Source organism: Myotis brandtii, unplaced genomic scaffold, assembly GCF_000412655.1.
Source record: "Myotis brandtii unplaced genomic scaffold, ASM41265v1 scaffold53, whole genome shotgun sequence".
Classification (NCBI taxonomy): Eukaryota; Metazoa; Chordata; class Mammalia; order Chiroptera; family Vespertilionidae; genus Myotis; species Myotis brandtii.
In genome coordinates, this window is record NW_005369942.1 from 9,440,242 (window position 1) to 9,453,496 (window position 13,255).

Consider the following 13,255-nt stretch of genomic DNA (forward strand, 5'->3'; position numbering starts at 1 on the left):
TTGATACATGCTAAGAAGAAAGGAGACAGGATGATTAAAACACATGTTATGAAGCTTGATCATTACTGGGAATTCTGGGAAAACTGATTATCTAAGTTGTTTCATAATTATTCTTATTTTTAGACCCTTTCTCCTTAAAAGTGTGATCTCAAGATCAACATATTGGCAACTCCTGGGAGGTAGTAAGAAATGCGGAACCACAGGTCTACTGACTCTGAATCTGCAACTTAGATCTCCAAGTGAATCCTGTGCACTATGATGTTTGAGAAGCATTGCCCTGGGCTAGATTCTAGGGTGTTCTCTATTTTCTATTATATTAAATTTTAAGGTATTTAATCTTTTTCTTGGAATGTTTCTTGAATTCTTTTACCCTGATCTAGAATGTTTATTCATCTACTCCTGCTTGGTCTACTTAATTTTAGCCCCTCTTTATTCTGATTCACTTGGTTCCAGTTGGACAGTTAACCACAGTAAAACAGTGCTTTCTTTAGGTCATTCCTCGGAGCCTGTGATAATCTACACAAGTTCAAATTTCTCTGCCTGGCTTTAAAAGCTCTTGATAATGTGGTTCTGTCCCATCTAAAGTATGTATCATGTTTCCAAACTTCATCAAAGCACATTAAGCTCATTTATTCTTTCAAGAAATATTTCTAAGCATCGGAGATAGTATTAAGTTGATAGGGAGATATGACTAAATAAGAATATTCTTATTTTTCTTACTGTTTAGTAAGACCTTCATATATAGATAGTAAGGATTTGGCCTTTTATTTTGTTATATAGGTTGCAGATTTTTTGGTTTGTTTTTTAGCCCTTCACTTGTTTTTAGCAATGTTGCTTTCTTAAAAACGTTTTATGAAATAAAATGGTTTTTATACAGTAAAATAATTTGGTTTTATGAAGTAAATAAGTAAATACTTATTTTTCTGTCCTTAAAAAGCTTTGAAGTGTATTCTGATTTGTGGCCTGTCTTTACTCTCTAGTTGATCTAGTGATGTCTTTGACCACATATAATTGTCTTAAATTTCAAACCACTTTCTTTCATGTTGTCCTAATCTCTGAAATATTGCTAATGCCATTTTTCTATTATATACATGTATAACTAGTCTTTTATTATAAAATACACTTTGAAAATGTTCATGTAATTGCTTAATTAAGATAAGTATTAGTTAAGAGAACTAATTATGTCTTACCTGTGGTTATCTTGAAAAAAGATTTGGAGCTTTCCAGAAACTGGTGACCTTATACAATTCTGACTCATTTGCATATGTAGAAACTAGTGCATGGACTCCTCTGCCTTTGTTTTCATCGCTCCATGCACCCTTGCTCTTTGCCATGCGCTATTGCTGATCCTTGTGTAGACAACTGTACTTCTCTGCCTTTGGTTTGGGCTCAGCCATGTGGTTTCCTTTGGCCAGTGGGATGTTAGCAGACAAGATTCAAACAGAGGTTTAACATGCAAAGGAGTGGTTGGGCTTGTCCTCTCTGTGTTGCCATCATGTGAGGGGGATATGTTCTGGCGAGCTTGTTGGTTAAAGAAGGAGGAGGAGAGAGATAGGGAGCAGACAAGACCCATCCTGCACCATGACTCCAAGTCTAGAGTAGATCAACAGACACAGGAGAAAGCACAAATGATTATTATTTTAAGCTAAGCTAGTGAGTATTGGGGTGGTTTGTGATATAACAATAATGTGAAGAAAAAAAACTAACAATATAAAAACTAAGGAAATAATATTTTAAATAGGAATCATTAATTTTCAAAAAAAATTTAGGAGTCCTCATTGATTCCTCAATTTTACTCACCCTCTACATTGATTCATCAGCTACCTTTGTGCTATCCCAAGATAAAACAAATACTTCCCACTCTTCTCCATCTCCCATGGCTGCTGCTCCTATGATCTCTTGCCTAGACTCCTGCAGTGGCCTCCAATTTGGTCTTCTTGTTGCTATTGTTGTCCTGCACAGAGCAGTTGAGTATCAGATCATGTTACCTCCCAGGCTTAAAGCTTGCCCACAGCTTCTCACTGCCTTTAGAATAGAGTCTAAGCTTCCCCGCTGTCCAGGCCTTGCCTAGCCTTTGACCTCAGCTTGTACCCCTTCCATCCTTGTTTATTGCTGTTCATCCACTCTGCCCTTATTCTATTCTGAAGTAGGTCAAGTTCTGGCAGGCAGATTTTTGTGTGGCTACTTGCTCTGGGATCACTTAGGTGTATCAACTTTATTATTACCTCAGAGAGCTTTCCCCCGTTCACTGAGTCTTTAGAATACTCCATACCTGGTCATTTTCTTAAATCACATCAGCATACTTTGTTTTCTTTGCTCCTTAATTTTCAGTGTCTTTCATGATTTGGAATTATTTTCTGCATTTGTTAAATTGGACTTCCTGCCTATTTATGGGAATGAGCAGAGTACTTGCCTGTCTTGTGCCCTTGGTATCTCCAGGGTTTAGAATATGGTAGAGATTCAGTTTAATTTAAAACATTATGATTTGTCACACTGATAACTTGTATTTTATCATTTAAAATTCATATTCATTTAGAAAGGAGGAAAACTTTTGTAGCTTCAGTCTCAGTTAATATGCCTGTTAAATTGTCTCTTTTTTAAATTTTTTATTAAGTTATTACGTATGTGTCCTTATCCCCGTATTACCCCCCCATCCCCCCCACTCATGACCTTAACCCCCTGTTGTCTGTGTCCATTGGTGTCTCTTTAGAGAGAGAAGCAGCTTGCAAATCATGGACTTCACAGGAATTGAAAGGGTAACACTAATGGCACCAAAGGGGAAAAATGGTTGTAGAAAACTTCAGTTTATGGGGCTTAGGAATTGCTCCTACCCCCAAAGTGTTTCAGTTAGTCAGGAAAGTAAATAAACAGGGAAACAAACACACATGCACCCATTTTGCCACATTTGCTTTAAGTCTGGATTTTCTGTTTTGTTTTAAAGAAAAATAATCCACATTGGAAGTCCCCCAGTCCTCTTCCTCATTCTGACCTACTCACTCCCGGTATGTGGCCCCTCCTGTGGATTTATGTGTGGTTTGGTAGTCTATGCAGTTTGACTACGCGGGGAGGCCTGTGTGTTGACACACATACTTGTGATCTGCTCCTGTTTTGTATACTTTTGATTTCATATCAGTAGTTCTCAAACCTTTTTATTCTAGGTATCATTTACACTCTTAAAAATTATTTAGGATCTCAAAGAACTTTTGTTTTGGGGGGTTATATTATATCTATCAATATATACTTATTTGAAATTTAAACATAAATTTAAAATGTGTATTAATATAATTAATAATTATAAATTTATTACACATTAACATAAATAATACTTAATAAAAGAAAAGTATCTTGTCCAAGACAAAAGAACACTTAAAAGAGTGGTATTGTTTTACTTTTTTTGGCAAATCTTTTTAATATTAGGCATAATAAAAGACATCTGGAGTATCATAACTGCTTCTGCATGCAGCCTCTGGAAAACTCCATTATATTCTTGAGAGAGAACCAGAGTGAAAAAGGCAAATAACATCTTAGTTTTATTGTGATCTTGAAAGGGTCCAGAGTGTAGGAGACTCCTGGGATCCCTAGCCCACACTTTGAAAACCACTATTCTGTGTGAATGGTGTCTATTCTGCAACATTCTGTGCCTACTACTATTCTTGTGTATTTACCCGTGTTGTTACCTGTGGGTCTATGTAATTCCCATTAACTGCTACGTTGTATGTAACTCATTTGCTGTTTTCATATTGATATTCATTTAAGATGGATTTAGCTTTTTAACTTTACACAGTGCTGCTGAGAACCTGTGGTATTCTCATGGTTACATTCCAGGTGCAGTGAAAACTGATTCCAAGTTGCATACTCACAGGTGAAATTCTGGATGATATGGTGGTATGTTTATCTTCAACTCTGAGATAGTACCAAGTTACCCTTTAAATTATATCAGCTTACACGAGCGGTTCTCAACCTGTGGGTCGCGACCCTTTGGGGGTCGAACGACCCTTTCACGGGGGTCGCCTAAGACCATCGGAAAACAAATATACACACACACACACACATATATATTTTTATTGCTTAAAGTATTACAAAGGGTATTACATATGTGTCCTTTTTTTTCCCCCCGCCCTTGACAATCCCCTGGCCTCCCCTACCCCCCAGTGTCTTATGTCCATTGGTTATGCTTATTTGCATGCATACAAGTCCTTCGGAAAACACATATATAATTACATATTGTTTTTGTGATTAATCACTATGCTTTAATTATGTTCAATTTGTAACAATGAAAATACATCCTGCATATCAGATATTTACATTACGATTCATAACAGTAGCAAAATTACAGTTATGAAGTAGCAATGAAAATAATTTTATGGTTGGGGGTCACCACAACATGAATTGTATTAAAGGGTCGCGGCATTAGGAAGGTTGAGAACCACTGGCTTACACCATTGTAGTAGTGTGTACTTGGATTTACAGACTCAGGTCACCAGCACTTGCTCTGTTGTCAAAGTTCTTTATGTTTTGTAAGGTGTGAAATGGTATCTCATTATTTTAAATATATCTGACCCTGTGGCTGGCCATTTTGTGTGTGAATTTTTTTGTTTTGAAGTGTAAAAATGAATATAGGCAAACATATCAGTCTTTTTCTGTATGATTTCCTTTATGGATTAGCCTTTTTGGGTCTTGATATTTTAAAACTTGTTTTCTACCTGATCCAGCAACATTTGTTAATTGGCTGGCTCATCTTTCACTATTAATTTGTAATACTACCATAGTAAGACACACACACACACACACACACACACACACACACACACACAAATATATGTATGTATTTCTGAGTTCTGAATTCTACTTTGGTTTATTCATTCACTCACTGGTTTATCAAATATAATTACCAGGAATATACCAGATGCTATTGGTACTGCGATATGTTAGCAAATAAAAGTGGCAAGTGTAATCTGTGTTTGTTAGAATTTTAGGGTTGGTGTGTGTGGTTGTTAGAAAAAAATAAAACTTAGCATATCACTTGGCAAGAAGGGCTATGTGGAAAATGAAAGTAGAGTAAGGAGGATAGGAGTGAGGTGCTGGCTAGGCTGGGTAAAGGGGTTGCCATTTCAGTAGGAGGGGTTAGGGTGCTTTGAAGGAAGTCTCTGGCAAAAGCATTCCAGTCCTGAGGTGGGAGTTGGCGTAATATTATCCAGGAAAAACAAGGTGAGCCTGTGTGGCTTAAACAAAGTGAACAAGGGTTGAGTAGCAGGAGACAAGTAGAGAAGTTAGTTAGGAGCCATCCAGTGTATGGACTTGGAGGCTGTGGTAAGGACATTCATTTTTATTTTCACTTTGAGAAGATTGGAAGCCATTAAAACTTTTAAACAGAGGAGTGACATAATCTGATTTAAGATTTTAAGGCTCACACTGGCTACTGTTTTGAAACCTGTGGTGGTGAAGGTGGAAGCAAAGAAACCAGGAAATGGCTGGTGCAGCAATTGAGGTTGGTGCTTGAACTTGGGGGAAGTGGTAGAGGTAACCAGAAGTGTTGTAGTTTTATTTTTTTCTGTCTAATGAGTTTTGATTTTATGTTAGCCAGTGTGCATTGTAGAGTTCCAGACTATGTCTTTTCATCAGAGAAGGTTTCTCTTTTTCCGCTGGGCAGACAGGCTGAGGGGACAACACAGTCAGGATCTAGCTAGGCCAGTGGCGCCTTTGTGGTCTTAGTGAGATCACTGGCTTATTTCTGTCATTTTGGTGTGGTCCTTCTGAGCTTTTGATTGAGAGTTCTGAAGAGACTATTGATAATCATTTCTTCTCCCACAAATATTTGTCCCTTGACATTAATCATATAATAACTGTAGCAAAATTATTAGGAACACCTACCATCTACTAATTTTCTGGAATTTCAGTATTGAGGCAAGTGACTTTTAGTACAGAACCTGTGGCAAACAGACATGGATGTTTAATACTCTCAGGAAAGTAGAATTTGAAAAGTAGCATATTCAGTTAGAAGATCTTAAAATATATAATTTTGCTTTTCCCATGAAAACGTTTTCAGGTAATTTAAATTCGAAAAAATTAGCCACTTACCAATTTAGTCAGGTTGCTCTAAGGACTTTACTGTTTAATTGGACCTTAAGCTCATATGTATATATAATTTTTTGATATTTTCCTAAGCAGTTTAGCATAATAATTAAGAAGAGGAACTTTGAAACTTATCAAATTCTATTCCCTCTGCCACTTACTACTTGTTTCACTTTGCAATCTACTTTCCTCTGTACCTTTGTTTCTTCATCTGTGAAATGGGAATGATAATAGGATCTCTGTTATAGGATTGCTGTGAGGGGTAAACTGGGTAAGTCCATAGAGATTACTTAGCATCATGCTTCATACTTAGTAAGTACTCAGTGAATGTTAGGTTTACTATGTTTATTTCCCATTTTTATATTTTAAATATTTGGTTTCCCAAATAAAACAAACATACATTATATATATATATATTTGGTTCAGAAGACAGATGCATTATTACATCCTCTACCATCAGAAAGCCGTGCTGTTTTAACATAGCTAACAGTTCAGTCATTTCCAGACCTGGATCTTAGTTTCTGACTTTGAGTGTTAGTACCTGAGAATTTGGTTTGTTACCAACTTCTAGAAGCAAAGCAGCTTGAATTAATATACTGCTTTCAAGTAGATGGGAATCAGTAATTTTGATTGCTATTGTAGGTTTATGAATAAAATTCCTATAAGCATTCATGTACAGATTGTTGTGTAGCCATAAGTTTTCACTTCACTTAGGTAAATACCTGGAAGTGGGATCGCTGGGCCATGGGGTAGGTGGCGTAAGTGTACATTTAACTTTTTAAGAAACTGCAAAACTTTTCCAAAGTGGCTGTACCACTGGAAATGGCAGTATCATTGCTCCACATCAGTGACAGCACTTGGTATTTTCAGGGTTTTCATTTACTTCAGCAATTCTAATAGGTGTCTAGTGGTATCTTCCTGTGGTTTTAATTTGTATTTCCCTAAGGAGTTAATTGCATGATGAGAGACATGAAGCACATACCAACAGGGGAAACTGTAAATGAAAAGGCCTTTTATAATTGTATCTGATGAAAGTCATTGAAAGAAGGCCACTGTGACTGGACTATCATTTTGAAAAGGATACTCCGGCTGCAGCAGGAACTCTGGGAACATGTGGTTATTATGGTGGCCCAGGCGACAGATGATGGTAGTTTGGATTAAGGCAGCGATTTTCAACCAGTATGTTGCAATAATTTTTAAAACATGCAATACCTGACTATTTAGTCAGGGGCACTGACCTCTTTTCTCTTAGACTGTCAAATAAACAAAGACAATAGCCAACACAACAAAAATCAACAATGGCTGTCTGGTGTGAATGAATCAAAATATATCTTTTTTTGTCCAATTGGCAAAAAAATAATATTTTTTTCTGGTGTGCTGCAGACTTTTAGTAAGTAGTTTGTGTGTGCCACAACATGAAAAAGGTTGAAAATCACTGTTATAGGCTGAAGTGGGCTTGAAGGATTTTTTTAAAAGAAATATTAATAGGACATAATGATAAACTGGACCTTGGATGCTGTGGGATTGAAAGATTAAGAAGATAGTCATGGAAAGGATTATTTTAAGTTTATGGTATTTATAATCATGTGGATTATGTCCTTCACTACTGTATATTTCAGCACCTTACTCAGCACAGGGCATGTATGAAGTAAATATTTGTTGAAAATGAATGAGCATTGTTTTAGTTATGAAAACATTATATTCAACTGCAATATAAATTATGAGTAGAAAATATATTCAGCAGAATTATACCCAATAATTTATTCTTTACATTGAAATTTAAAAATACACTATACATCCAGTGGGACCTAGACAATAGTTTATCTTTGTACAGTTTTTCCTAATAACATTTGTGTGACAAGCTAGTATGCAGTACAGTCATTTTATAAGAGAAATAATGATAAAACACTTCAAACTTATACTGAATCTTTATTATTTTTCTTACTATTACAGTGGTTCCCAAATTTGTTCTCCCCATGCAACACATTTTAGCTTTGTCATAAACAATTCTAGCTTTTTACTGATTCAAAAAATTAGAAAGAAAATATTGACATCTAGTTTCCTCAAGTTCCTTCTGCTCTTCTCAATTATGCTGAATTACTAACACACACACACACACACACACACACACACACACACATACTCACACTTTACTGTGGAAAATGTTATTGGCACTGCAAACTATTTTGGACAAGTATTCTCCTTAAAGTAAGGAATTGAAACCTGTACAATATTTTTATTCTAAAATCTTAATTCATTTTGTAAAGCATATTTGTCACTAGTAATATCAATGTTTGGATACTAAATGTTAACAGCACAGGCGACAATGCTCACACTGCTTGTATGGATATGCCTTACAGGTGTGTTCTGCTCCCGCTTTTGGGAATGAAGCCTCCCCAGCAAAGCCTGTATCTGCTTGTGGATTCAGTTGATGAAGGCTGTAACGTCACTGAAGGTGAACAGACGTCCACCAGCTTATCTGGGACTGTGGCAGAGCTTTTAGCTGGTCACCATGAGTTCTTTCCACCATGGCTATTGCTTCTCTGTTCTGCCCGAAAACAGAGTAAGGCTGTTACTAAAATGTTTACTGGTAAGCATGATTCCTTCCTGCTATCCTCCAGTGGTTTTCATGGATAAACTAGTCTCTGTGGCTCCTTAGAGGAGAGTATGCAGTGGAAAATCTGGTGGTTGCTTCTAGCAGCTCTTTGCAACAGTACTTTTTTAAAGTTTTGTTAAAAATAAGCCATGGGATGTTTTAAGATCCTTTAATATTACCTTTTTCAATATTCTTTTCCTAATTTTCTTAGTGAAGATTAGGAGTATTTCATGCCATGGTAGCTGCTATAGCTCTATAGAGCTTCATTTATTATGCTGTTATGTCGGTTTGTGATATTCTAACTAGACTAAGCATCTTGAGAGTTGTGAATATGCCTTGTTAAAAATCAGTGGTAGCCCTGGCTGATGTGGCTCAGATGGTTGAGTTGGTTGAACGTCATCCCATGCACCAAAGGGTTGCTGGTATCTTGGTCAGAGCACATGCCCAGGTTTCGAGTTCAATCCCCAGTCAGGAGAGCATACAAGAGGCAACTGATGAATGTTTCTCTCTCTTCCTCTCCCTCTCTAAAATCATTAAAAACATATTAAAAAAGTAAATCAATGGCAGTTACCAAGAAGGTTTTCCTGGTGTGAGAGGAGAGACAGAGGCAACAGCTTTTTAGGATACCTCTTGAAATATATCCTTTTTAAAAATCCTTTTCTGATATGTGAGTAAAAAATTGATATAATGTATAAAAGTACATGATCAGTTGTTTTTTTCTTTTTTAACTTTTTTTCTGACTCGACTTTTCTACTTTTCTTATTATCACAATAAAGTTATGATCCTGTTAGATCATGTAAAGCATTCTTTGTGCTTTATGAAATAAAAAGAGTGTAAAACAAGGACCACTCACAGGATTTATAGTTGGAAAGAAAGTAATTAAGTTATTGTAGTAGCCATGTCAATTTTAAGTAGTTCTATGCACTTTACAGTATGGTAAAACCTTACTAATTTGTTCAAATGATTTCCTCCCTCTGTGGGTTGTCCCTTAGATTTCCTTGCTGCTAATGGCAGCTCTTTTAGTTTCCATGTGTAGTATTTTTTGTTTTTGATAAAAACATAGTTGATAAGTTTGGGGTGAAAATGACAAGAGTGAACACTGATGGAGCACCTCAAGCCATCTCATCATGTAGGCATTGTTTCATCTCACATTATCACAAGAAGAGAGAGACCACATTCACATGACTTTCATTACATTATGTTGTTATAATTGTTCTATTTTATTATTAACTATTGTTGATCATCTTTCTGTGCATAATTTATAAATTAAATTTTATCATAAATATTTATGTATAGGAAAAGACAGTGTATGTAGGTTAGGTACTATTCATGGTCAGGCATCCACAGGAGGTCTGGGGATGTATCCCCTACAGATAAGGGGGGGACTGCTGTAATTCTTTTGAAATCTATTATATGTAATCTATGTATTGTCTTTACTAGGATAATTTATCAAACCACAAACTTATTTTCAGCACTATTTATTGACTCCCTTTCATCATACATTAAGTTCAGGTATGTGTGCACATGTGTGTGTCAGTGTGTTATTGATGTATTTCTAAAATATGCTCTTCTGAACTGTCAGCATTTTTATGCCAGTGCAACATTGGTTAAATATTTTTAATTGTTTGGTACAGTTACGTCCTAGACCTCTTTGTCATTAATGTTATTCTAAATTATATATTTTTACCTATATTCCTCCAGACTGAGTTTAATAGCATATTTTCAAAAATTATAACGACCCATGATATAAACCAAAAATATTATTAGATTTGGTTTAAAATTTTAGTTTAGTTTAGGAAGAGTTTGACATTTAAAATATGCTTTTGTTCCATCTATGAACATAGATTATATTATGATTTTTTTCGGCTTTTTTCTTAGATTTTTCCGTATTTCTTATATATATATACCTGTGCATCTTCCTGCTTATTGCTACTGCTGTAAGTTGAAAATGTAGTTTTTAAATTGAGAAGTATGCATTCAAATTTAAAACTTGCAGGTGCATAATCTTAGGACAGTAACATAGTAACATTTTTACTATGTTTAAATCAGTTTCATCTACTCATATCTAAGCACTTAACATTTTGTGAAGAGAATTTCTTTCCTCATGTGTATATTGTACTGACCAATGACATTTTTGTTACCAGCTTCAGATTAATGTAATGAAAAATCCCTTTGGCACCAAGCAGAATCTTGATTAAATATGAAGGTATTATCGTAAGCTACTAGCTATTGATACTTGTTATGGGACTAAAAGAAATAGCAGTCCATTTGAAAACATTTTGTGTATAAAAAAATTAAACTTCAAAGATTTTTATACATATTTATTTTATCTGATTAAAAAAATAATACTCCCAACCAGCATGGTTCAGTGGTTGAGCGTTGACCTATGAACCTGGAGGTCACGGTTTGATTCCTGGTCAGGGCATATGCCTGGGTTGTGTGCTCAATCCTCAGTAGGGGGCGTGCAGGAGGCAGCTGATCAGTGATTTTCTCTCATCATTGATGTTTCTATCTCTCTTTCTCTCTCCCTTCCTCTCTGAAATTAATAAAAAATATATTTAAAAAAAGTTTTAACAAATACATGCTCCATGTAGGTAATGTTTTAAATGACAACATACTCAAATAGTATATCATTCAGAGATAAAGTAATAATTAGCCACTCTTGACCACTTTGGATTAAATTCTGTGTATCCCTACCTAGTTGAAATCATGCTTTCTGTCAATTCAAATTCTATTTTGTAAATTTAACATTTACAAACCTTCAGTGTCACTGTATTTTCTTTTCAATAGTTATTTTAATGGATACATAATTTATTAGTGCATCAATATGCCAGAGTTCACTTAACTTTCTTATCATCATGCTGTTAGGTTTTATTATATTTTCCATCCCCACAGATTCGTCAGGATAATAAATAATTGTGCATGTTCCTAAGAAGGGAATTACATGTACAATGGTCAGAAGTTGCACTATAATAAAAGCAATTATTTTCAGTAACTTTAACTCGAGATATTCAAATTTTAGTTAGATATTCTTAGTTATGTATTAATGAACAAATAACTATCATTAATGATGAACACATTAATTGATTCTATGTAGATTCATATTACTAAGTATATTTAGATTTGGGAGCGCTTCATTTTTTTAATTGCAAGTATTTTATATCTATACTTGATGACATTTTCTCTGCTTTATTTTAGAATTAATCCTATGGCTCTATCCTCTACCCTTCAATCCCCTATCAAGCACTTGCACTTTCTTTCACAACTTTCTCTGCCCATCGCCATCTTAATGTAAAGAGCAAACTTCAATCAGAATCCTGGATCTATGATTTACCAGCTGTGCTACTTTGGGCAATTAACCTGGCCTTTATGAGCTTTAGCGTCTTCATTTTTATTTTCTTTAATTTTTAAAAATATATCTTTTATTGATTCCAGAGAGGAAGGGAGAGGGAGAGAGAGAGAGAAACATCAATGATGAGAGAGAATCTTTGATCGGCTGCCACCTGTATGACCCTACTGGAGATTGAGCCCACAACCCAGGCATGTGCCCTGACTGGGAATCAAACCGTGACCTCCTGATTCACAGGTAGATGCTCAAACACTGAGCCACAACAGCCAGGCAGCTTCTTCAGATTTAAAGTAGGGAAACTTATCTCACAGGTTTGACATAAAAAGAAGTTAGGTATGGTAAGTACTTGAAGTGCTGCTTTAAAACTAGTTGACTCAGTAATTGTTGCTCTCTCTTATTTGTTTCTCAGGAACTGAACCAGTTATTATGAGGTTTAGCCTGTTTTAATTATCTCAGGTTTCAGTTGTGGTATCTTAGGTTAAGTAGGTTTAATTTACAAATATCCTATTTAATAAAAGAGAAACATGTAAATTGATCATCCTTCTGCTACGCTCACCAGCCAATCAGGAGTATGCAAATAAACCTGACAAAGATGGTGTGTTAATTTGCATACACAGACGCTGGGCAGAGAGCAGAGCGGGAGAGCCGGCGGATTGCGGGGGACGTAGCTCCCTCGGTTGCTCCTCCCAAACCGCCGGGTGGAGAGCAGAGCAGGAGAGCCGGTGGAGAGTGGAGTGGCTTGGGGAACTTGGCTCAACAAGCCGCCAGATAGAGAGCAGAGAGGGAGAGCTGGCGGCTTGTAGGACTTGGCAGAGTGGGATGCCATGGGACGGAGACAGAGCAGGAAGGGAAAACCAAGAGACTCGGGGAGCACCAGGAATTCTGGGAATAGTAGTTCTGGTGGCAGACGGATCTCATAGACCAGCGGTTCTCAACCTGTGGGTCGAGACCCCTTTGGGGGTCAAACGACCTTTTCACAAGGGTCGCCTAAGACCATCAGAAAACACATATATAATTACATATTGTTTTTGTGATTAATCACTATGCTTTAATTATGTTCAATTTGTAACAATGAAAATACATCCTGCATATCAGATATTTACATTACGATTCATAACAGTAGCAAAATTACAGTTATGAAGTAGCAACAAAAATAATTTTATGGTTGGGGGTCACCACAACATGAGGAACTGTATTAAAGGGTCGCAGCATTAGGAAGGTTGAGAACCACTGATCTA

At 36.1% G+C, this 13,255-nt stretch overlaps 1 protein-coding gene across 1 annotated transcript in view; it reads left to right on the plus strand.

Annotated features, from left to right (window-relative positions):
• Window positions 1-13,255, plus strand: part of ANKRD50 (ankyrin repeat domain 50) — a 26,666-nt gene that overhangs the window by 6,031 nt on the left and 7,380 nt on the right. The window contains exon 2 of the mRNA XM_005877767.2: window positions 8,433-8,662. Within this exon, the coding sequence (XP_005877829.1) occupies window positions 8,433-8,662 (230 nt within the window). The remainder of the gene's footprint in view (window positions 1-8,432; window positions 8,663-13,255) is intronic.